At 55.3% G+C, this 23,259-nt stretch overlaps 10 protein-coding genes across 10 annotated transcripts; 4 read left to right on the top strand and 6 right to left on the bottom strand.

Moving 5' to 3' along the window:
* Positions 1 to 216: 216 nt before the first annotated feature.
* On the bottom strand, positions 217 to 519 carry KLTH0D16808g (KLTH0D16808p; the record flags this gene model as incomplete). The annotated part of the gene is made up of 1 exon (XM_002553391.1): positions 217 to 519. The coding sequence occupies one exon, from the start codon at positions 517 to 519 to the stop codon at positions 217 to 219; it is 303 nt and encodes a 100-aa protein (XP_002553437.1).
* A 1,419-nt stretch (positions 520 to 1,938) lies between these two features.
* Positions 1,939 to 2,424, top strand: KLTH0D16830g (KLTH0D16830p; the record flags this gene model as incomplete). Its single annotated transcript, XM_002553392.1, has 1 exon — positions 1,939 to 2,424. The coding sequence occupies one exon, from the start codon at positions 1,939 to 1,941 to the stop codon at positions 2,422 to 2,424; it is 486 nt and encodes a 161-aa protein (XP_002553438.1).
* Positions 2,425 to 2,950: 526 nt separating this feature from the next.
* On the top strand, positions 2,951 to 5,386 carry WAR1 (War1p; the record flags this gene model as incomplete). The annotated part of the gene is made up of 1 exon (XM_002553393.1): positions 2,951 to 5,386. The coding sequence occupies one exon, from the start codon at positions 2,951 to 2,953 to the stop codon at positions 5,384 to 5,386; it is 2,436 nt and encodes an 811-aa protein (XP_002553439.1).
* Positions 5,387 to 5,434: 48 nt separating this feature from the next.
* On the bottom strand, positions 5,435 to 5,970 carry BET5 (TRAPP subunit BET5; the record flags this gene model as incomplete). The annotated part of the gene is made up of 2 exons (XM_002553394.1): positions 5,435 to 5,877; positions 5,934 to 5,970. The coding sequence occupies 2 exons, from the start codon at positions 5,968 to 5,970 to the stop codon at positions 5,435 to 5,437; spliced, it is 480 nt and encodes a 159-aa protein (XP_002553440.1).
* Positions 5,971 to 6,089: 119 nt separating this feature from the next.
* ENT3 (Ent3p) lies at positions 6,090 to 7,295 on the bottom strand (the record flags this gene model as incomplete). The annotated part of the gene is made up of 1 exon (XM_002553395.1): positions 6,090 to 7,295. The coding sequence occupies one exon, from the start codon at positions 7,293 to 7,295 to the stop codon at positions 6,090 to 6,092; it is 1,206 nt and encodes a 401-aa protein (XP_002553441.1).
* A 204-nt stretch (positions 7,296 to 7,499) lies between these two features.
* CPR3 (peptidylprolyl isomerase CPR3) lies at positions 7,500 to 8,042 on the bottom strand (the record flags this gene model as incomplete). Its single annotated transcript, XM_002553396.1, has 1 exon — positions 7,500 to 8,042. The coding sequence occupies one exon, from the start codon at positions 8,040 to 8,042 to the stop codon at positions 7,500 to 7,502; it is 543 nt and encodes a 180-aa protein (XP_002553442.1).
* Positions 8,043 to 8,591: 549 nt separating this feature from the next.
* On the top strand, positions 8,592 to 9,395 carry KLTH0D16940g (KLTH0D16940p; the record flags this gene model as incomplete). The annotated part of the gene is made up of 1 exon (XM_002553397.1): positions 8,592 to 9,395. The coding sequence occupies one exon, from the start codon at positions 8,592 to 8,594 to the stop codon at positions 9,393 to 9,395; it is 804 nt and encodes a 267-aa protein (XP_002553443.1).
* Positions 9,396 to 9,892: 497 nt separating this feature from the next.
* Positions 9,893 to 11,608, top strand: KLTH0D16962g (MDR family MFS transporter; the record flags this gene model as incomplete). The annotated part of the gene is made up of 1 exon (XM_002553398.1): positions 9,893 to 11,608. One exon carries the CDS (start codon positions 9,893 to 9,895, stop codon positions 11,606 to 11,608), a length of 1,716 nt encoding a protein of 571 aa, XP_002553444.1.
* A 1,244-nt stretch (positions 11,609 to 12,852) lies between these two features.
* KLTH0D16984g (KLTH0D16984p) lies at positions 12,853 to 13,638 on the bottom strand (the record flags this gene model as incomplete). The annotated part of the gene is made up of 1 exon (XM_002553399.1): positions 12,853 to 13,638. The coding sequence occupies one exon, from the start codon at positions 13,636 to 13,638 to the stop codon at positions 12,853 to 12,855; it is 786 nt and encodes a 261-aa protein (XP_002553445.1).
* A 447-nt stretch (positions 13,639 to 14,085) lies between these two features.
* On the bottom strand, positions 14,086 to 22,764 carry KLTH0D17006g (KLTH0D17006p; the record flags this gene model as incomplete). The annotated part of the gene is made up of 1 exon (XM_002553400.1): positions 14,086 to 22,764. One exon carries the CDS (start codon positions 22,762 to 22,764, stop codon positions 14,086 to 14,088), a length of 8,679 nt encoding a protein of 2,892 aa, XP_002553446.1.
* Between the last annotated feature and the right edge of the window lie 495 nt (positions 22,765 to 23,259).

The following is a 23,259-nucleotide window of genomic DNA, read 5'->3' on the forward strand; positions in this document are numbered from 1 at the left end:
CGACCCTTAAAATACACGCGAAAATATGTACTAATATCTGCAAACCCTGGCGCAGATTCCTATTTAATAAATCCCTCCGATTCTTGTGAATTTCTGAGTTCAACGAACGTAGTTAAAACGTGCCATAAACTGTGTACCGGCTATATGCGTAGAAGTGTATGTCTATAAAACCCAAGCCAGCTGGGGATATAAGGAGGAGGCGTACGAAGCCGTGCATTAAGCTGGTGCCCACTCGAGTTCGTCGTCGTCCGTGGATTGAAGGTAGCCTGAATCCTCGGCTGTTTGCGCGAACACAGAGTCATCTGGAATGATCTGCACGATGCTGTTGTCGTCGATTGACTCCAACGCAACAGTGCCGTTACTGAACTTGTGAAGCCATAGCTCCGCGTGATTGCACATAAAATCGCCGACGGGCTGCGTGGTATCCACTGGGATGGGGAAATCTTGGTCGAATCTAACAATGCACATTCCGGAGGCGACACTGGCACAGAAAACGGAAAACAACACTGAGAACTTCATAGTAATTTTGGTAGCTAAGAGAGGGATTATCCAGTAGAAATCAAGGTAGAAAAAAGGGATTGATTGATGAATGATTTTGATATAAGCTGGGTCAGTCTGATAGAGCAAATCTTGCCTGGTACTTATACGCCTGGTCGAAACCCTGAGTTTGCCGTAAACTAAATGGGTAATATTCGGCAAACGACGAGCAAACCAAGATCTGCGTTTGCGAGATTCCCAACAATCGGCAACAACTTCTTGATTCACGCACCTTCTTTGAGCTCACTAAGAGCCCTCCTATGCGGCCATCTAGCGTGGGGCTCCGCCAAGCTCCTTTCTGTGCTGTCATGTCGCCGGAAAATCGTTATTTCGTCATGCGAAATCATGCAAGCAGATGTTTCGTTTCCATAGCCACCGAGAATTTGATTCATGCAGAGGAGACCTTTTGGGTGCCTTGTGTATCAGAAATTGGTTGAAAGGCCCGCTGGTACGATTTTGCCCGGCAATCAAAGGCGCGTTGAGACGCACTGCGTAGAGCAAAAGGGAGCGCAGCGACCCTGTAAGCCCGCGTTAGAGCGCAAATCATGTTGTTGGAACCGAGGGACATGCGACAGCGCGGCAAGGGGCAGGGCTATGCGCCGCGCAGAGCGTTAAACGAGACAGCGAGCAGGCGGGGGCGGGCGATCAAACACGTCTTTCTGCCGGCGGCCGCGGGATGGAAAAGCCGTTATCACGTGAGGTGGCAAATTTACGTACAGAGACAAACCCACGCAGGGAGTAACATTCCCCTTCGAAAGCATGCATACGTGATAAGTGAAGCAGGCCCCTCAAGTCACATGACAGAGACAGATCACGTGATCGTGGCTTGCACGTGGCACGAAGTGTCTGTTCCCTAGGTCACGTGTTCACAGACCTGCATGTGACATGGAAGACGACTGGAATGGTCACGTGACGGGGTCACAATCTCATCGTCACACTACACGCTCAGGGGCACGTGACCAGCACACCATTGCCCTGAACATCCTCACAAACGAAGGGCCTGGCCCGCCCTCTAGGCCTGGCCCGAATTGCGCGGAATCCAAAAAAAGATACTCGGCAGACAACACACCGGTCAAAGCCGCTCCGTCCTAGTCCGGCGCCCACCGGCTGCAGTCGGCTTCTTGCCAGTGGGTCCGAGGCCCGCCCCGCGCCATGTCAGCAAAACCCGCAGCGCGCAAACCCAACAGTGCGCAAGCCCGCGGCACCCACTGTTGCGCTACCTGCCACCAGGGCGCGGGGCGAGGCCGAGCGCCAAGCCGCGGGCGGTCGGGAATTACCCGTCCAAAGGTTTGCATGCCCGTGACCATCTAAGAGCCTAACGCACTAACTCGCGGTCTGCACCCACGGTCCCACGCACGTGACCGCGCAGCGGTCACGTGCCTCAAGACCCCTTTATGCCTCATGACGCAACTCCCACGGCGCGTCATCCGACGGCGCTGCATTGTCAAGCACCCATATGACCGTCCGTTACATTTTTGCGCAACGCAGATCTTTCCGCCCGTCGTGCCGCTACGGCTGTCTCTGGGCTCTCCCCTCGCCACACCTGCAAAATGTGCAATGCGGGGTAATTGCCGTGCGCCGATCTGCGCTCGCGCGCCGTGCTCGGCACAGCAACAGAAACAAAGCCCTACTGTGGCCTCGGGCCAAGATAGGCAGTCCAGCCTCCACGCGTCCTGTGATTATTCAGAGCGCGCCTGTGCCTGCCGGAGAACCCCTAAGTCCGCATACAAGCTTCCGGAAAAATTCGCAGCTGCCCGCATTGATGAAACATGGCTCAGGAATGATTTTCCGGCGACAGACAGACGCGCCTTTTTACTTCTAGATTTGAAACGGCATTGGTCAAAAACGAACAGGGAAAAAAAATCAACGAGGGTCAGAAAAATTTAAAAAAAAAAAAATTCACAAAAAAGGGTAGTTAGCCGATGAGGGCATCGAAGCTTCGGTACGTAAATTCGGCAGGCGTCTTTTGGCTTATTATTACTGCCATGCGCGATTGATTGGCAGTTTTCAGTCATAGGTAAACCGGGTTTCGAAGATAGGTTTTTTAGGCAGAGAGTCATAGCAGCAGGCAAGTCAAGTCGGCGAATTGTGCAGTAATACAAGTTCAACACAGGCTTCCTGGCGCACTCAGCAGATACATACGAACGTGGAGCGTGATCTGGACGAAACCGTAACCAACAGAGAGCGCGCAGATCCTAAAAGTGGGAGAATAGGGAATAGATACGGGGCGGGGTGATCTTGTCGTATGTGTGATTTGTTCGGCAGATCGATTGTTCCGTATAAGTCATCTCACAAAAGGATTTTTTTTGGGCATAGCGGTGCATCGTGGGAACAGAAGCACCAGCGCCAGTATCAGTCACAGCAGCAGGGCCAGCACCCACGCAAGGGCACCAGGAAGGCAGGAGAGGGCTGAATGTCCGGGTATGACATCGCGCAGGTGACACACAAGGGCGAGGACCGTGGTGGAGCGAGCAGCGAGGCGGGCGGCGAGACGGGCAGTGAAGCGGGCAGCGAGGAGGCCAGCAGGAACGGCAGCGCGGGCGGCAGTGGCAGTGGCAGTGGCAGTGGCAGTGGCAGTGGCAGTAGTAGCAGTGTCGTGGTCAGCAGGAGAGGCAGCGGTGCGACGGGCGAACTGTCGCGCGCGGTGATAGTGGGCATTCCCCTGGGCGACCCGCGTCTGACCCAGCCCACCGCGCTGGAGGCCGCGCCCACGGGCGCGGGCAAACCCAAGCGCAATACCTTCGCGTGCACCAACTGCCACTCACAAAAGTCGAAGTGCGTGCCCTCGGACGTCAGCGACATCTACCGCAAGCCCTGCGTGCGCTGCCACAAGCGGCGCAAGCTGTGCAAGTTCGACCTCTCGCGCAGGACAAGGCGCCGCCGCCGCGAGAGCGACACTTCTGTCGAGGCGCAGGGCTCGCGTGATAGCCCGCAATACCTCGCGCCAACCGCGGACCGTCCCGTGGCGGAGCCTGAGGCCGCGCATTCGGCACTGCCCCTACCGCCGTTGTCGATGGCACGGGTGGCAGCACCGGCGCCCAAGGCGCCGACTCAAACAGAGGCCGCTGCCCAGGGTGAGAGCGAGTCCAAGCGCCGCCATTTCCGTAGCTCGTTGCAGCGCGAGCTCCAGCTCTTGCTTGCCTCGCAACGCGAAAACCTAAACGCAGTTACCGATAGGTTAACACAGCTCTCTGACAAATGGAACGACGTTATCGAGAACAGCGTCGGCGTCCCGCTAGCGTTGGACCCAGTCACTCTAGGTATCATCACCAGAGAGCAGGCGCAGCTCAGGCTTGACCTGTATCGCTCGGACATCTCGAACAAGTTCCGGCTCCCATTTGTCAAGATACCTGCCGATCTAGAACTCGACGAATTCCGCGAAAAGGAACCTATTCTTTTCGTGACGGTAATGGCCACTGTCTCGCTTATGCTGAAGCGCGACCAGTCCAACGACGACCAAAACATGAAATTGGATAACTTCGCACTTGGCTTGATATCGCACCACATGATGCGGCTAGGCGATAAGTCTTTTGAGCTACTGAAGTCGCTTCTGACCCTCTGTCTGTGGTACAATTTCCCCGAGTGGTCAAATCGGACTCGGTTCCACTTCTTCAACTACATTTGTTGCTGCCTAATCCGGGACCTTATTCCTGTCAAAAGACCAAGGCTATTCTCGATGATGAATAACAAGGCCTTACCTGCAGAAGACGAGTCTGCTACGATTGAACAGTTTTTGTTTCAGAACGAAAGCTTCGCCCGGCTGGTCATTCTGGTCTACGTTTCTGCATTAAACATCAACATTTTCTTGCGGCAGCCTGTCCAAAACAGATGGGGATCACTGCAAGATACAGCATCACGCATCATTTTACTTTTTGAGTCGGGTCCTCGCTCCCTTTACCAGCGTGAAGAGGACGAAATTCTTCTGACTTTTGCAAAGCTCAATCGCATTCTGGAGACTGTCCATATAAAGCTACACGAAGCTGAAGACGAGCATTTGTATTGCCAAGAGGGGCCGATACCGAGCGCGCAGCTCAACCTAATAGCCAAACTTCAGGTTGATCTGCAGATTGTTTACAACGAAATACCCTCTGGTAGAGCACGCGCCCTGGCCTTTTTCCACTCGGTCGAGGCTTATCTGCACGAGTGGTTGTTTTCAAGATTTATGGCTAGGTTTCCAGACCATTCAGTCATTAGAGACCTACCCTCGGAAGTCTCAGAATCTTTTAACAAGTTCGCGCAATCCTGCATAAGCGCAATGCACGAATTTTTGAAGCTCACGCCTGAGCTCATTGCATCTCTGCCTCTTTTTCACATTTCCAGGGTAGTTTACACGGTTGGAATGCTTCTGCTGAGAGTCAGATACACTACTATGACGGTGCCTGCTTTCAATTTTTTGAAGCAATCAACGCAGTCTGCCGTTCCTCTTGTGAAGCAAATTTCTCACTTGCTGAATGACAGTGCTGCATTGTTCCCCTACAACAACTTTCTTTCCAAGCTTCGATATGTCGTGGCTCTATTTGTTCAAATCTACGCGAACAAATTAAAGGCATTCTTTGAGGACCCGAAAACTTACCCTGAGAACGCATGCCGCGTTCCAGTTACCAGCATACTAACGCCAACTCCACCACAAAATTCCGTGCCAATGTTACTGAACCCAGTTTCGCCTCCAGGCTCTCGCAGCCCAGTAAGCGGAACACCCGCACCGGAGGCCAGACAGCCTGGTTCGGAGGTATCGAACAAACTTATCGATGACCTTTCATTCCAATTGGCTGATTTGAGTTCCTTGGAATATGGCTTCAACGCGCTCAATGACGAATTTTGGACAGATGTTTTCTTTGGCGCCATGTAACAGTATAGACGAAAAAGAGCCATATCAGAAAATAGAAATTATTAATATCTAATTGACCATAGGTCCTAGAAACCGTTCAACACTTGCCAGGAAGTTGCGATTGCGTATCTTCCGAAACCCTTGCCCTCGCTTTTCGCTGTCGCTTTCAGCAAAATCCACGGGTGAGAACCAGTTATGTACAACCGTTTTCACATAGATCTCACTATAGAGGTACCGCAGGACATGTGAAAGGTCCTCTTGCTTGAGGTCGCTCAGCAAGACAAACCAGAGACCAGAAGCTGTACACAATATATGCGCTCGGTATTTCCCAGTTGATATGGTTCTAATTTCATTATGCGACCCTTCGCCTGACAATTTCTGTGATATGGATCGCAGTGAGAATACCATACCGTAGAGAAGCTTAGCGGTGTCCTCATTTAGCTTTGAATTTGTGGTACCGCTCGATTGATTTGATTTTAGGGTCCATTCTCGATCGAATATGCAATTACCTACTTTGAAGTTAGGATGTGGGTGAATTCACCTGGGCAGCATCACTTGCCATACATACAGTGACGATCGAAGATCCAGAAGGAGTATATGGCCATTGCGGTCTGCGGCGTGACCAAAAACTACGCTGCGATGCTAGCTTTTTGGCACTGGAAAGTCAACTTGTTTGAAACTACATCATACGTACGTAATGATAACAAGATTCTACTACCGTGAATCAAAAGCTCAAAAGATCAACTTCTTGCGCGTTTGTTGTTGCGGTGGAGGGCGCGGCTTGGGTCATTTCGCCGAATCCATCATCGTCCTCATCGTCTTCTCCTTCTTTTTCTGCGTAACTTGCGGTAGTAGTGTTGTCGTTCGACGCAGGGGTCGAAGCTTTTGGCGTGTTGGATGCTACCTTAGTCTTGATATTGTCATTGCTGTGAACCTTGGCACTAGTAAAAAGTCCCGCAAATGGGTCTGGCTTCTTTTGAGCCACATTCACATGAGGAGCAGGAGCTGGTGTGCTGGTTTGGGGAACAGGCATCGAAGGGCTGGCGCCCATGGCTGCCGGCTGCGTCGGTATCCCAGAGTATAAATCGGCCAACGTAGACGCGGTGGTCTTGAGGGCTGCCTGGGCAACCGGAGCTGAACTTTGAAAGTCCGTGAAGTCATCATCATCATCATCATCGCGGTCACCCCCGTTGTCTTGTGGTTTGCTGGTTTCGAGGCCACTAACTGCGGGAGATAGGTCTTTGAAGGCTGCTCTTGCGTTGCTGTCGTGCCCGTTTTGCACCGAGTTGCCGTTCTGGTAGTCTTCTTCCTCGCTATCGTAGTCAGCACTCACAGATATTCCGTTATTCGTGGATCTGCCAAAGCCTGCAGTCCTATTGACGGCAGAGGCAGGCAGGTAGGACGAAGGAGCACCTCCCGCCACACCCTTATATTTCTTAGCCGTTTCTCTTGCCTTCCTGCGCTCGGTGCGAATCTTTCCGTCGTCGTCAAGTAGCAAAACCAACTCATGGGCGCGGTTTCTGACGTTGATGCCTTGGTCTCTGCCCTGGGAATCAATGTAGTGAAAGGACTCCAACATCTTGATGAGAGACAAGTTGGCCCTAGTATCATCTATGAAACGCTCCGCTCCGTGCCTGATCAAGTAGTCGAGTAGCTGCAAGGCTTTGTAGATCTGTCTCCATTCACTGGCCGTTTTTTCGGTGAACCTGCGGAATATCATGCCAAGGATCTCCTCGCGCTCTCTATAGTTGTAGGTGCCTTGGGAAATCTGCTCCATGAGGGTCGAGGAGGCCCCCCAAGGCTCGTTGTTGGTGGCCTCTCTCACCTTGGCCTCCATTTCGGTGTAGTTGAACACCATGTTTTGGGCCTTGCGGAAGTACTTTTTCGCATCGTAGAGCGTCAGGTTACTCAGACCGTTTTCCAAACTCATCGTGCGTGGCCCGCTGATTACACTGGGAACGATTTCGAAGCCGCTGTGTGCCGGAATACGCGTTGCTTGGCTGAAGCATTGTCCCAGGTCCGAGTTAATATTTCTTCCATGGCTTTCCCTATACAGGTATCGCTGCGAAAGACGAATTTACACGTGACTAACTACTTACAGGTGGGCTGGGACCGGGGGCAGGGGACTGGGGCTCTAGAGCTCACCGGCCTCCTCCACGACGACCTTGGCGCGGGGCTTGCCGGACATGGTGCCGTAGGACTCGATGGTCTTGACCACGTCCATACCCTTGGAGACCTCGCCGAAGACGACGTGCTTGCCGTCGAGCCATGGGCATGGGACGGTGGTGATGAAGAACTGGGAGCCATTCGTGTTGGGCCCGGCGTTCGCCATGGAGAGCAGACCGGCCTTTTCGTGCTTCTTTACAAAGTTCTCGTCCTGGAACTTGTGGCCGTAGATGGAACGGCCGCCGTAGCCGTTGGTCAGATCGGTGTCACCACCCTGGAGCATGAAGTTGGGGATGATACGGTGGAAGGGAACACCCTTGTAGCCGAAGCCCTTCTCACCGGTGCACAGGGCCTTGAAGTTGGCTGCGGTCTTGGGGACGATGTCGTCGTAGAGCTCGAACTCGATTCTTGGCTGTTTGGTGCCGTTGATGGAGGTGTCAAAGAAGACCTTGGAGCCGAGCTTGGCGGCGGTGCTGGAAAACATACGCGACTGGCGGACGGTGGAGAGCATGGTAGGTGTGCGTGGGGCGTGGGGCGTGGGGCGGAGAGCGGTGGATGGACGACCAACTTTTCATAAGAGTGGGCGTGGGCACGTGTGCGGTCATGTGATAGCGAGATGTGATCATGTGACTATACTATTCGTATCACTATTAACGCAGCGTGGATGATTCAGTCACGTGCAGAAAGTGGATGACTCTCCCATGATTCTCGCATATCTTCTACAAGCCCCGCCTGCCCCTCACGTCCCAATTGAGTCATGCAGTTCTGCCACAGGCTCGGGGCCTTCCAAGCACCGCGGCTACCCACACACGTCACAACGTTGGACCCTGTGCGCCGCACCACCTGTCCTGCGGCGTGTTCTGCGCTCGAACCGCGGTTGTATGCCCAGCAAACCAAAACAATCCGTTAGTGTAGGACCCTTCATGAGCAACGTTGGACGTGCGGCGCTGAATGCTCTTGCAGCACCAAGCGTGGTGCCAGTGCTACAAATAGCGGGCGATCTGGCCATTCTGCTGGCTGGCCCTCGCCCGGTGTTGAGTACCTCACCAAAAACTCTACTATGTCCACTTTACAGCAGCAAAACGAACACACGGCTCCCATCGCTAGCCCCGTCGCTTGGTACTCGTCCAGCGTGTTCTTAGTGGCGGTCCGCGTCGCGCAGTTTGCCTCGACCATCACGGCGCTGGGCCTGCTGGCGTATCTGCTGAACGGCAGCGGGAGCGGCGGCTTCGAGCTCGCGGTCCCGGCCATCTCCCTCACCTACTTGGTGGTTGTTGCCTCTGCCACGCTGCCGCTGAACCTGTTCGCGGCGGCTGCGGTTGCCGTCTTCGAAGTCGCGATCTTCGCACTGTGGATCGCCGCGAGCGGGAGGGTCGGCGTGGCGTACGGCCAGTACAACTGCGCAGCAGTTTCGTCCTGGGACGATTACGAATTTTACTACGACTTCGACTTTGACTACGACTACGACCTGGGCACGGCGTGCAGAGCGGGCCAAGCGGCGATCGCGTTCGCGGCGTTCTCGGCGCTCCTGTCGGCATGCGCGCTGTGTTTACTATGCGTGAATGTCCTGATTCCCCTGAACACCGGCTTCGTGGGCGGGGTGCGGCCCGAGGGCGCGGGTGCGCGTCTGCGCCGCTTTACAGCGCTGGCGATCGCGCGCGCGGAGACCGCGGGGGACGTGGAGGCACGCGCGTCGCACGTGATCGAGGCGCCTGTCCCCGTGACCAGCGGCGCGCCTCACGTGACCGAAACACCTGCACCCGTCGCCAGCGACAGCGTTCCGCACGTGACCAGGGGGAACAATCCTCACGTGACCGAAACCCCTGACCCCGTGGCCGCGCCCGAGCCTTCTGTCGGCGCCTAGAAACGCCCGCGCTTAGATAGTCCAATTCCCTCACACACACACACATCCTCTCTCTCCCTCCCCCAGAGGCCCCCGCGAGCCCTCGCCTTCCCACCGATAGCCCGCGCCGCGCCCCCGCGCCTCTGGCTCCAAAGAAACCGCCGCGCGTCCCGCCCAGCCGCGCCCACCGCAATCCCTATGTACTCTATAGTCCGAGCGAGACCCCGAAATAGTCCACGCAGCCCTCCGGCGCAAGCGCCCAAATTCGCACGCCGCCACCGCCAAAGCCACCGCCGAAGCCACCGCGCTAGGCGCCGCGCAGCGCCTAGCGCGGCAGCGCTGCAGCCCGCTGCTGCGACGGACTCGGCGTCGTTTGCGAGCGCGGCGCGCGCGGCACGTGACCGCTCGTAAACCCCACGGGCGTTGGTCATCGCCAGAAGGTTTATAATGGCGCCGGCAGCAGCCCGGTTTTGAGGTGCCCGCGGCGGCCTCCCCGCGCGGCGTGAATATATGGCAAAATGCGCAAGGTAGCTGTGATCGTGTGTGTGACGTCGCTGTGCGTAACGCTGTTTCTGGGCGCGCTCGACATCGTGATCTGCATCACGCTCTATGACACGATCGGACAGGAGTTCAACGACTACGCCAACGTCGGGTGGCTCATGGCCGGGTACAACCTGCCCAACGCGCTGTTCATGCTGCTGTGGGGCCGGATCGCGTCGCTGGTGGGGCTCAAGTGCAGCCTGATGGCGTCGATCGTGATCTTCGAGGCCGGGTCGCTCATGGCGGGCGCGGCAAACTCTATGGGCATGCTCATCGGGGCGCGCGTGATCTCCGGGTTCGGCGGCAGCGGGATCGAGTCGCTGGTGTACGGAGTAGGGACCAGCATCGTGGAGGAAAAGCACCGGGCGCGTGTGATTACGGTGCTCGGGATCGCGTACATGCTGGCGGAGGGCGCGGGCCCGTTTGTGGGCGGCGGGCTGGCCGAGCACGTGAGCTGGCGCTGGTGCTTCTACGTCAACCTGCCGATCGGCGGCGTGGCGCTGGCCGCGCTCGGGTGGGGATACAACCCCGCCGGGCGCGCGCCGGGGCGCGCGCTGGCGCGGTTCTGGGTGCGCGCGCGCGCGTTCCCCTACGGCACGCTGCTGCAGGCGCAGTTCTGGCGCCGCGCCGCGGCGCTGATGGTGTTCCGCCTCGACATCCCCGGGCTGGCGCTGTCGTCGGGCGGGTTCGCGCTCGTGATGCTGGCGCTGACGTTCGGCGGCAACCAGTACGCGTGGCGGTCCGCGACCATTGTGTGCATGTTCGTGTTCGGGGCCGCGCTGCTGGCGCTGTTCATGTTGTACGACTTCGTGGTGCTACCGCGCGTGGGCGCGCGGATCGCCGGGTACGAGCCGCTGCCGCTGGTGCCCTGGCGGCTAGCGGCCAACGTGCCCGTGCTGACGAGCTCGCTGTGCGGGTTCTTCAACTGCTTCGCGTTCGAGCTGCAGTCCATCTACCTGGTACAGTACTACCAGCTGGTGGTCAACAAGGGCCCGACGCTGGCCAGCGTGCACCTGTGGCAGATGTCGCTGCCGGCGCTGGTGTCGGTGATTGCCAGCGCCGTAGTAAACGAGCGGTTCGGCGTGGTCAAGCCGCTCGTGCTGGCGGGCGTGGTGATGGGGTTTGTGGGCTCGGGCCTGCTGACGCTCGTGCGCAGCGACACCACGCTGGGCCAGTCCATCGGGTTCAGCGTGCTGGCCGGCGCGTCGTTCGGGTGCGTGTACCAGCTCAGCCTGATCAGCGCGCAGCTGCAGGTCGAGCGCGACGACCCGGACTTCCACGCGCGCTTCATCGAGGTCACCTCCTACAACACGTTTATCAAGACGCTGGGCTTCTCGTTCGCGGGCATCGTCAGCACCACGGTGTTCACCGTATCGCTCAAGAACCTGGCCTCGTCACACAGCGCCTCGGTCCCGAGCTTCTCGACCGTCGAGGACCTGATCCGCTACCGGAGCGAGAACTTCGACGGCCGCAACTCCCTGCTCGGGAGGCTGCTGGCCAAGTCCGTGCGCAACGTGTTCTACTGCGCGCTGGTGTGCAGCGCGCTGTCCTTCCTGTTTGGCCTTTTCACGTCCAAGAAACGCACTGACATTACCAAGGGCGCGGAGTCCACGGAGCTCGCGGAGCTCTGCGAGCTCGCGGAGCCCGCGGAGGAGAAACCGGTGTCCAAGACCCCGACCTCGACGCTGTGCTGAGCCCGTTCGCGACGCCTCGGGGCCGCCAATAGTGGCCGCAAATACTTGTACGTAGCCTACGATCTTCCTCGGCAAACCCTACGCGCGTGATCGCTGTGCGCTGTTTGGCGGCCCCGCGCGGCGCTGCAGTCGGCGCGCCAGACGACAGCGGCCTGCACAGGCCTCTACAGACTACGCTACGCCGGCCGGGTTCCTTGTGTGCCGTTCGCGCGGTTCGAAGCGCCCGGCACAAATCCCTGCGCTCTTTCTGGCCATTGTCAGCTTGGATTGTGCCCAGAAATTATCTACGAGGCTACCGCCGCGCGGGAAAAAGCATTGGTTAGAACTATTGGCGACACAACACTGTCACCAAACGAGAGAACAAGGAAAAAAACAAGCTTGACTACGGAGAGAAAGACTAGGTAGCGCTGTCAACGAACCGCAGAACGAAAGCTGTACGTCCCGAGATGGGGCGCTCGTCTGGCAGTGTTTAGCGAAAAAAGCCACTTTCCTCGGGCCACCCGAAGTTCAGGACAGGTACGACTGTGGTAGCAATTAGGCCGGGCGTCGCCTAGAGGCCGCCAGCAGCCAGGTAAGTACCACGATGGTGCAGCTTCTTCCACCGCAAACGCTGTTCTCTACTTCTAAAAATGACCGCTTCTTGCTTGAGCAGTCGTTTTCGCTGCCATATACGCACCCAGGGATAATCCATTCCCCGAGCTCCTACTGCAGCGTGGCCTTCAGCCGCGAAACCCCAAGATGCAGAGACCGTGGCTCAAGGCACCGGCAGGTGCGCTTGGGCACGCTTGCAGAGATGGCTCTTATCTATGTTTTTTTCTCTTCGGTAATCGCACATGACAGGTGCATAAATTGGTTGTTCCATGCAGCGTAATATACTTCTCGTCTTGCGTTCCCGAAATTCGCCAGCGTTCGAGAGGAGAACAAAACGCAAATCATGACCTCCAGGACCACAAATACGAAGATCTTATTTTACATTCTCGCGCCGCACGCCTGGCTGGCACTCCGGCAGCCCAAAACTGCTCTTTTGGCACACTCTCGCAATCGCCTGTGGCGCGCGTTCGGGGGCTTTGCGCTTCAACGTCAACAGGGCCGGAGTGGTTGGCACAAGGATCTGGGTCGCGATCCTTCTACCCAAGCATGCGGCTTCCGCTCGAGCCCACGGTAGGATCTTGTGTCTTCTCGAAATTTGCGATTATGTAATTACAAAGTGTCCGTGCGATCACGTGATATGGTCTGTCTTGCGCCTACAAGTCGCCCAAGCACCCGCCTGGCACAATAGCCGAGCTGTACACATCGGCCAGGTAGTACAGGTAGCTGTCGACGTTCCGGACTGCAAACGAAGAGTTCTTGCTGGCCATGCTCAGGATCTCGTCAACCTCTTCCGTGTGCTCGCCAATGTACCCGTCGAGGTTCACAGTTGGCACGTGGAAGTAGCGGTGCACCATGTCGATGCCCATGTACTTAGAAGGTGCGACCTCGGCCAGAGTCCCGTTCGAGCAGATCTCGGACACTGGTTTCTTAGCAGTGTAAAAGTAGTCACATATCACGGTCTCCTGCGTTGCGTTGAGGCGGTGGTGGCCAGCGTAGTATGAGGGATTCGCTGCGCACAACCCGTCCACATCGTCACAGCGGAAAAGCACATCTTTCTTGGGCACCTCGGCAAGTGCCTCTATGGTACCGAGCACCGTGTACAGGCTGCCATCGCCGAACCACCTTTGGTAAATCCGGTCGTTGGTGCCGTACGCCAGCAGTCTGCTTCTGGCGAACGAAGTCACGTTCCACGTCTCTTCGAACGCAGACTTTAGGGTCTCGAGGTGCGTCCCATTGCATGTTTTGTATAACTCAGGCAGTACAGGGTCGTCCCAAGCAGTGGCTGCAACCGTAGGATTATTTGGTGTTTGTCCTGACTTCTCGTTAAACTTTCTGTCAGCCAGGATTCCGAAGACCATCGAGATTACCAAAATGGCCACCACTATAAATGTTGCAGAGAGTGCGATGCCATGGCGCGCGCGGTAAGCAGTTGGCTTCATCTCGGTTGATGTTGTCTCCTACTGAACCCTTCAAGCAATCAGGTCGGCGGTCTGCTTCCCATTTATATTCGTTTCCGATGCCTGCCGCGGTAACCACTAAGGTGGCATTGTGCCGCCTAGAAGAAAAAGTTAGTGCTGGACCCTGAAGATACAGGGTCCTGATTTTAGGACCCTGATGGTTATAAGAAAGTGCCGCTGCCTGAAGACGAAGCCGCAGCAACTCGAAGGACGATTTCAAGTAACTTCACCCGACGAATGCTTAAGTTCTCGCACATATAATCGAAAATTTTAGATCTTGTTAATCATACGATGTCTAATAGCATATAATTTTACATATTCTAAGATCTGATTTGCCCTTATTATACATAGGCGGGCGGGGTGGGTATCGATTGCAGTAACATGCAGGTTGTTTGCAGCTCTAACGATAAAGCTCAGCAGAAGGTTCGTTCAAATTAGCGCCAAGGGTAAGGCGAAAAGGAAGCCTAAACCTATTCTGCTAGCGGCGCCTTCGTAGACAGAGACCGAGGAGCTAGGTCTCGATGGACTTGTTGTGGAGGCAGAGGCAGAGAGCTGCGAGGATGGAGCGACAGTAGTGGTTTGACCAGAGTGCCAGCCCAAAGCGCTGGAGCTGGCTCCCATTGCTGCCTTAGTAGCGGTGTCAGATTCGGTGCCCGAAACGCTGGTTTTGTTGCTATGGTTTTCAGCCGCAGAAGGCGCAGACTCAATCTGTTCGGTAGAAGTCGTTCCTGAGTTTACCGCTACAGGAGTATTGCGACCGAAAGAGGCTGAAGAAGTAGTTGTAGTAGCTTGTGTAGCGCTATTCATTGCATTTGGAACTGAGCTAGATGCCTCAGGAGAAACGTTTATTTGTTCAATGCTCGCGGGACTTGAAGATTCGGCAGCTGAGGGCTTGAGGATTTGGGAGCTCGAGCTTGCAGTGACACTGTTTGTCGCTGGTCCAGAGCCAGTGGCAGGACCAGTGGCAGGACCAGTGGCAGGACCAGTGGCAGGACCAGTGGCAGGGCCGGTTGTCACGTGCTCAGGTCCGGTGGCGGTACCAGTTTGGCTAACGGAAGCAGGCGTGCTCACAAGACCCGTGTCACTGTTGGACTTGGAACCTGGAGCGACGATCACCGTGGAGGTAACGACGTTTCCGTTCGTAGCAGTCTCGGTAGAATCGGAGGCCAATGAGACCTTCGTCATTGAGAAAGTTGCGCTAGAAAGAGTTCCCGAAGCTGAAGAGCTCGATGCTTCGGTCACTGAAGACTCTTGGCTACTGGAAAACAAACTTGTTGTAGTTTCCGAGGTAGGCGCCGGTGTGGAAACCACGACCGCGGATGTGACCAAGGCTGAAGAGCTCGATGCTTCGGTCTCTGAAGACTCTTGACTACTGGAAAACAAACTTGTTGTAGTTGCCGAAGCAGACACTGGCGTGGAAACTACGACCGTGGACGTGCCCGAATCCGCGGAGCTTGACGCCGACGAGACAGAGGAGGTTGACACTGCAGTTGCCGTGCTCGAGCTAGCAGAGCTTGGGACCGGCAAGTTTGATTTGCTAGATGATTGAGTTGTAGGCTGCGCTGAGCTGAAACCAGGAGCAGAGCTAGTCTTGTCTGTTGAGCTTGGGACTGAGGTCAATGTACTTCCAGAATCCTGGCTAAAGCTTGTCGAGTTGCCGTAGTACGCGGAAGCTGGTGTTTCCACATAGTAAACAGTTTGCGTGGTAGCTTGCCCGTTTGGCCCCGTCAGAATAGACACCCCGGTGGAGAAAGTGCTAGTGAATCTACCCGTCCATCTAGTATAGACAGTTGTGGCGACAACTGGGGTCTCGACGTAGTACACGGTCTCGGTGGTTGGTTCGCCGTCAGATCCAGTGAAGGTAGTCACATCTGTCGAGAAGGTAGAAATCTCAGTGCCGGTCCATCCGGTGTAGACAGTCGTGGCTCTAGTTGGAGTCTCGACATAGTAGATGGTCTGGGTCGTTGGTTCGCTGTCAGATCCAGTGAAGGTAGTCACATCTGTTGAGAAAGTGGATGTCTCAGTCCCAGTCCACCCAGTGTAGACAGTCGTGGCTCTAGTTGGAGTCTCGACATAGTATACGGTCTCGGTTGTTGGCTCGCCATCAGATCCGGTGAAGGTGGTCAAGCCAGTAGAAAAAGTGGAAGTCTCAGTGCCGGTCCATCCAGTGAAGACAGTCGTGGCTCTGGTTGGAGTCTCGACATAGTAGATGGTCTGGGTCGTTGGTTCGCCGTCAGATCCGGTGAAGGTAGTCACATCTGTCGAGAAAGTGGAAGTCTCAGTGCCAGTCCATCCGGTGTAGACAGTCGTGGCTCTAGTTGGAGTCTCGACATAGTATACGGTCTCGGTCGTTGGCTCGCCATCAGGTCCAGTGAAGGTAGTCACATCTGTTGAGAAAGTGGATGTCTCAGTCCCAGTCCACCCAGTGTAGACAGTTGTGGCGACAACTGGGGTCTCGACGTAGTACACGGTCTCGGTGGTTGGTTCGCCGTCAGATCCAGTGAAGGTAGTCACATCTGTCGAGAAGGTAGAAATCTCAGTGCCGGTCCATCCGGTGTAGACAGTCGTGGCTCTAGTTGGAGTCTCGACATAGTAGATGGTCTGGGTCGTTGGTTCGCCGTCAGGTCCAGTGAAGGTAGTCACATCTGTCGAGAAAGTGGATGTCTCAGTCCCAGTCCACCCAGTGTAGGTTGTGGTGACAAAGCCTGGGGTTTCAACATAGTAGATCGTCTTGGTTGTCCCCACTCCATCAATAGTATAGGTAGTGACATCGGTGGAGAAGGTGGTTACATAAGTACCAGTCCACTGACCAAACGAGGTTGAAGCAACGCTGGGAGTTTCCACGTAGTACACGGTCTCGGTTGTTGGCTCGCCATCAGATCCGGTGAAGGTGGTCAAGCCAGTAGAAAAAGTGGAAGTCTCAGTGCCGGTCCATCCAGTGAAGACAGTCGTGGCTCTGGTTGGAGTCTCGACATAGTAGATGGTCTGGGTCGTTGGTTCGCCGTCAGATCCGGTGAAGGTAGTCACATCTGTCGAGAAAGTGGAAGTCTCAGTGCCGGTCCATCCGGTGTAGACAGTCGTGGCTCTAGTTGGAGTCTCGACATAGTATACGGTCTCGGTCGTTGGCTCGCCATCAGGTCCAGTGAAGGTAGTCACATCTGTTGAGAAAGTGGATGTCTCAGTCCCAGTCCACCCAGTGTAGACAGTCGTGGCTCTAGTTGGAGTCTCGACATAGTATACGGTCTGGGTCGTTGGTTCGCCGTCAGATCCGGTGAAGGTGGTCAAGTCAGTGGAGAAAGTGGAAGTCTCAGTGCCGGTCCATCCGGTGTAGACAGTCGTGGCTCTAGTTGGAGTCTCGACATAGTATACGGTCTGGGTCGTTGGTTCGCCGTCAGATCCGGTGAAGGTGGTCAAGTCAGTGGAGAAAGTTGAGGTCTCAGTGCCGGTCCATCCGGTGTAGACAGTCGTGGCTCTGGTTGGAGTCTCGACATAGTAGATGGTCTGGGTCGTTGGTTCGCCGTCAGGTCCAGTGAAGGTAGTCACATCTGTCGAGAAAGTGGATGTCTCAGTCCCAGTCCACCCAGTGTAGGTTGTGGTGACAAAGCCTGGGGTTTCAACATAGTAGATCGTCTTGGTTGTCCCCACTCCATCAATAGTATAGGTAGTGACATCGGTGGAGAAGGTGGTTACATAAGTACCAGTCCACTGACCAAACGAGGTTGAAGCAACGCTGGGAGTTTCCACGTAGTACACGGTCTCGGTTGTTGGCTCGCCATCAGATCCGGTGAAGGTGGTCAAGCCAGTAGAAAAAGTGGAAGTCTCAGTGCCGGTCCATCCAGTGAAGACAGTCGTGGCTCTGGTTGGAGTCTCGACATAGTAGATGGTCTGGGTCGTTGGTTCGCCGTCAGATCCGGTGAAGGTAGTCACATCTGTCGAGAAAGTGGAAGTCTCAGTGCCAGTCCATCCGGTGTAGACAGTCGTGGCTCTAGTTGGAGTCTCGACATAGTATACGGTCTCGGTCGTTGGCTCGCCATCAGGTCCAGTGAAGGTAGTCACATCTGTTGAGAAAGTGGATGTCTCAGTCCCAGTCCACCCAGTGTAGACAGTCGTGGCTCTAGTTGGAGTCTCGACATAGTATACGGTCTGGGTCGTTGGTTCGCCGTCAGATCCGGTGAAGGTGGTCAAGTCAGTGGAGAAAGTGGAAGTCTCAGTGCCGGTCCATCCGGTGTAGACAGTCGTGGCTCTAGTTGGAGTCTCGACATAGTATACGGTCTGGGTCGTTGGTTCGCCGTCAGATCCGGTGAAGGTGGTCAAGTCAGTGGAGAAAGTTGAGGTCTCAGTGCCGGTCCATCCGGTGTAGACAGTCGTGGCTCTGGTTGGAGTCTCGACATAGTAGATGGTCTGGGTCGTTGGTTCGCCGTCAGGTCCAGTGAAGGTAGTCACATCTGTCGAGAAAGTGGATGTCTCAGTCCCAGTCCACCCAGTGTAGGTTGTGGTGACAAAGCCTGGGGTTTCAACATAGTAGATCGTCTTGGTTGTCCCCACTCCATCAATAGTATAGGTAGTGACATCGGTGGAGAAGGTGGTTACATAAGTACCAGTCCACTGACCAAACGAGGTTGAAGCAACGCTGGGAGTTTCCACGTAGTACACGGTCTCGGTTGTTGGCTCGCCATCAGATCCGGTGAAGGTGGTCAAGCCAGTAGAAAAAGTGGAAGTCTCAGTGCCGGTCCATCCAGTGAAGACAGTCGTGGCTCTGGTTGGAGTCTCGACATAGTAGATGGTCTGGGTCGTTGGTTCGCCGTCAGATCCGGTGAAGGTAGTCACATCTGTCGAGAAAGTGGAAGTCTCAGTGCCAGTCCATCCGGTGTAGACAGTCGTGGCTCTAGTTGGAGTCTCGACATAGTATACGGTCTCGGTCGTTGGCTCGCCATCAGGTCCAGTGAAGGTAGTCACATCTGTTGAGAAAGTGGATGTCTCAGTCCCAGTCCACCCAGTGTAGACAGTTGTGGCGACAACTGGGGTCTCGACGTAGTACACGGTCTCGGTGGTTGGTTCGCCGTCAGATCCAGTGAAGGTAGTCACATCTGTCGAGAAGGTAGAAATCTCAGTGCCGGTCCATCCGGTGTAGACAGTCGTGGCTCTGGTTGGAGTCTCGACATAGTAGATGGTCTGGGTCGTTGGTTCGCCGTCAGGTCCAGTGAAGGTAGTCACATCTGTCGAGAAAGTGGATGTCTCAGTCCCAGTCCACCCAGTGTAGGTTGTGGTGACAAAGCCTGGGGTTTCAACATAGTAGATCGTCTTGGTTGTCCCCACTCCATCAATAGTATAGGTAGTGACATCGGTGGAGAAGGTGGTTACATAAGTACCAGTCCACTGACCAAACGAGGTTGAAGCAACGCTGGGAGTTTCCACGTAGTACACGGTCTCGGTTGTTGGCTCGCCATCAGATCCGGTGAAGGTGGTCAAGCCAGTGGAGAAAGTGGAAGTCTCGGTGCCGCTCCATCCGGTGTAGATAGTAGTGGCTCTAGTTGGAGTCTCGACATAGTACACGGTCTCGGTAATTGGTTCGCCATCAGATCCGGTGAAGGTGGTCAAGTCAGTGGAGAAAGTTGAGGTCTCAGTGCCGGTCCATCCGGTGTAGACAGTCGTGGCTCTGGTTGGAGTCTCTACATAGTAGATGGTCTCCACGGTCTGCTTACCGTCTTCACCGGTGAAGGTGCTCAACTCGGTAGCATACGTCGTAGTCTCAGTGCCGCTGTATGGTCTAGTAGTGGTAGATGTGACGTCCACAATCGGAGTCTCCACGTAGTAAATTGTCTCGACAGTCTGCTTTCCGTCCTCGCCAGTGAAGGTTGTCAATTCGGTGGTGTAGGTGGTTGTCTCAGCACCACTGTACGGTCTGGTGGTGGCCGAGGTGACGTCAATAATTGGAGTCTCGACGTAGTAGATGGTTTCCACGGTCTGCTTCCCGTCCTCGCCGGTGTAGGTTGTCAATTCGGTGGTGTAGGTGGTTGTCTCGGCACCGCTGTAAGGCCCGGTAGTAGCAGATGTGACGTCCACAATTGGAGTCTCGACGTAGTAGATGGTCTCTATTGTTTCGATATTGTCGCTTCCAATATATGTGCTGTAGCCAGTCGAAAAGGTGTTTGTGATCGATCCGCTCCAAGGTGTCATGGTAGTGGATGTTACCTCGACTACCGGCGTCTCCACGTAGTAGAACGTCTCGATCGTCTGCTTCCCATCAGTGCCAGTGTATGTGGCGTAGTCTGTGGAGAATGTGCTAGTGTAAAGACCCGTCCAAGGGATTGTTGTTCCGGACGAGACTCCGACTATCGGAGTTTCTACGTAGTAGATGGTCTCGATTGTTTGTTTGTCATCGGGCCCGACAAACGTGTTTAGCTCCGTAGAGTATGTGGTGGTGATTGTTCCGGTCCATGGGATCGTAGTACCGCTCGATACTCTTTCGATTGGGGTGCCAACGTAGTAGATTGTCTCAACCGTTTCTTTGCCGTCTGTTCCAGAGTACGTTGTCAGTTCTGTCGAATACGTGGCAGTAGAAGACTCATTCCAAGGCGTCATGTGAGTGGTTTGGATGTTGACTATGGGCGTCTCCACGTAGTAGATGGTCTCCACGGTCTGCTTCCCGTCCTCGCCAGTGAAGGTTGTCAATTCGGTGGTGTAGGTGGTGGTCTCAGCGCCGCTGTAAGGCCTGGTAGTGGCAGAGGTAACGTCCACAATTGGAGTCTCCACATAGTAGATGGTCTCCACGGTCTGCTTCCCGTCCTCGCCAGTGAAGGTTGTCAATTCGGTGGTGTAGGTGGTGGTCTCAGCGCCGCTGTAAGGCCTGGTAGTGGCAGAGGTAACGTCCACAATTGGAGTCTCGACATAGTAGATGGTCTCCACGGTCTGCTTCCCGTCCTCGCCGGTGAAAGTTGTCAACTCAGTAGCATAAGTCGAAGTTTCAGCGCCGCTGTAGGGCCTGGTAGTGGCAGAGGTAACGTCCACAATTGGAGTCTCGACATAGTAGATGGTTTCCACGGTCTGCTTCCCGTCCTCGCCGGTGTAGGTTGTCAACTCAGTAGCATACGTCGTAGTCTCAGCACCGCTGTAAGGTCTGGTAGTGGCGGATGTGACATCCACAATTGGAGTCTCGACATAGTAGATGGTCTCCACGGTCTGCTTTCCGTCGTCACCAGTATAGGTTGTCAACTCAGTAGCATAAGTCGAAGTTTCAGCACCGCTGTAAGGTCTAGTGGTAGCGGAGGTCGAGTAAACGAATGGCGTTTCCACGTAGTAGACTGTTTCCACTGTGTCTTTGCCGTCCTCGCCTGTGAATGTTGAAATGGTGGTGGAGTACGTGCTTGTCTCGGATCCGTCGTAGGCCTTAGTGGTGGCAGTAGTCAAGTGCGCAAGAGGGGTCTCTACGTAATAGATCGTCTCCACGGTGTTCTTGCCGTCTTCGCCAGTAAAGGTTGACACTACTGTGGAGTACGTACTCGTCTGGGACCCATCATACCCTTTAGTAGTGGCAGATGTCAAGTGCACAGGCGGCGTTTGCACGTAGTAGATAGTCTCTACAGTTATCGAACCGTCTGAGCCGGTCCAAGTTGTACGACTCGTACTAAAGGTGGAAGTCTCGGTGCCCGTGGCAGTCACGGGAGCCGCTGTCGTGGTGAAAGACGTGCTGGCTACAGTTGGTATCTCCACAACAATGTGTGTATCAGGAGTGAGCGCGCCGTCAGTTCCCACACTGGCGTCCGTTGTCGTGTACGTTGTAGTAAAGGAGTTGGGACCCCCCTGCGTTGTAGTACTCAGATACTTGCCGTCGATACCGCCATCTGCACTTCCGCTGCCAAAGACAACGACATGCGAGTAGGACACGGCGGAGGAACTACGGGCGCCAGAACAAGACAGGGTTTCCCGGTAAGAGTTCGTAAAGCGCAGTTCTGCATTGGTGTTCCGGTCGATGATTTGGTTGGCGTTCACAACAATACGCTGGGAAGCAGGGATGCCAGAGGCGGTAATGTAGATGTTATTGGAAACACATGACATTTTGTACGAAGCTGATGGAAGGGTGGTCATGCCCAATGGCATGCCCCACGCGTTGAAGGCGCTCGCCAGACTGACGTTCACATCATTGCAGTTCGCAAGGTTACCTACAACGCCGGGGGTACCGGAGTGTATGAGGGTTAGCGTGTCAGCGTAGGAATTGGTTGAACAAGCGCGGCCCACGAAGTATTCCAACTGGTAGCTGCCCGGAGCTGGGAACTCCATATCATAGCCTCTGTAAGCGGCATCATTCATACCAGCCGTCTGCCTAATGCCGTTAGTGGTGAAGGTAACCGTAGCCTTGAGCGGGGTAGCTGTTGCAGCGGCGTCGTAGAACGAGACAGTATTGAGCCCCAGGCTCCAGGCGTTAGCTGCGGCCAAGGCGCCTGCCGAGGACGTACCGCCGATGGCGAAGACGAAACCAAACGATATGGTGCCTGTCGCAGATGAAAGGTCCGAGCGACCCACGGTACACTGGAGCTGCGAGTTGGCGGAATCCAAGAACCCGTTGATAATGAGACAGTTCGCCACGGTGTTGCCGCTGCTGTCCTTGAGAGGGATGTACGAGCTGGAGCCGATGGTGGTCGACCCATACACCTTAAGCACGTGCGGCATCTGCAGCTCGAACACGTCGCCTTTCTGGGGGCTCATATTCTCTGTGATAGCGTAGGTGACCTTGGCGGTCCATAGGCCCTCCGGGTAACTCCGGGCGGGCGAAATCGATGTCAGGCCGGTGAACACGCCTGGTAGCACTTTGGCATGCGTGTGCGCCAGTAGCAGTGCCAGCAGCAGCGCGTGTATGAAACGTGCCAGGGGTGCGCCTGCCGACATGGTTGTTCTTTGAGGAGTGTGAAACACACCCAAGGCTCTCCGCGCTGCCCACCTACCCCGGCTAGCTATATACCTGACTATCGATGCCTCAGCAGTACATCGCGCACCGCTGCGCGCTGCTGTGGCCCACTGCGACCCACTTGGACAACGCTCAGCACAAGCCCGAACCCTGCGCGGCACAACGGCTGTGGGTCGGCGGCGAGCCTCCGCACCTTGCCTGTGCATCTCTCGACCACAGAAGACGCTGCTGAGCAGTTAGTTGATGGCTGGTGCAGGAGATCTTCTTTCCGGTGCCTTGCGTCCGCATTACATATACTTCTGCATACAAGTGCATATGCGGACGTATGCGAAGCGTGTGCCTGGTTTCGTTGCCGGTATCACTGGGTAACCGCCAGCCTTGCACTCAGGCCACAACCGCCACGCTTGTTCCACGTGACTTTAAGGGCAGCTGGGTCAAATTTATGTTTTTCTCGCGCGCGGAAGATTTCGGCCACTACAACTTTCGATGGCATTACGCAGTGTGCAGATCATCGGGCAAGCCAAAACATAACTAAAATGTAGCTAAAAAAAAAAAAAAAAAGCTGCGTAATTTCCGCGCGCTGAAGAGTGGTAACCAAGACCAAAAAAGGAAGCCTGGATTGTTTACGGAATCCGCAGGCGCAGGTCTCGAAACGCGGCGGGTGCCTAGCGCCAGGACCCGGAGATCGTTGTGCCACGGTC

This window comes from Lachancea thermotolerans, assembly GCF_000142805.1.
Source record: "Lachancea thermotolerans CBS 6340 chromosome D complete sequence".
Taxonomy (NCBI): Eukaryota; Fungi; Ascomycota; class Saccharomycetes; order Saccharomycetales; family Saccharomycetaceae; genus Lachancea; species Lachancea thermotolerans.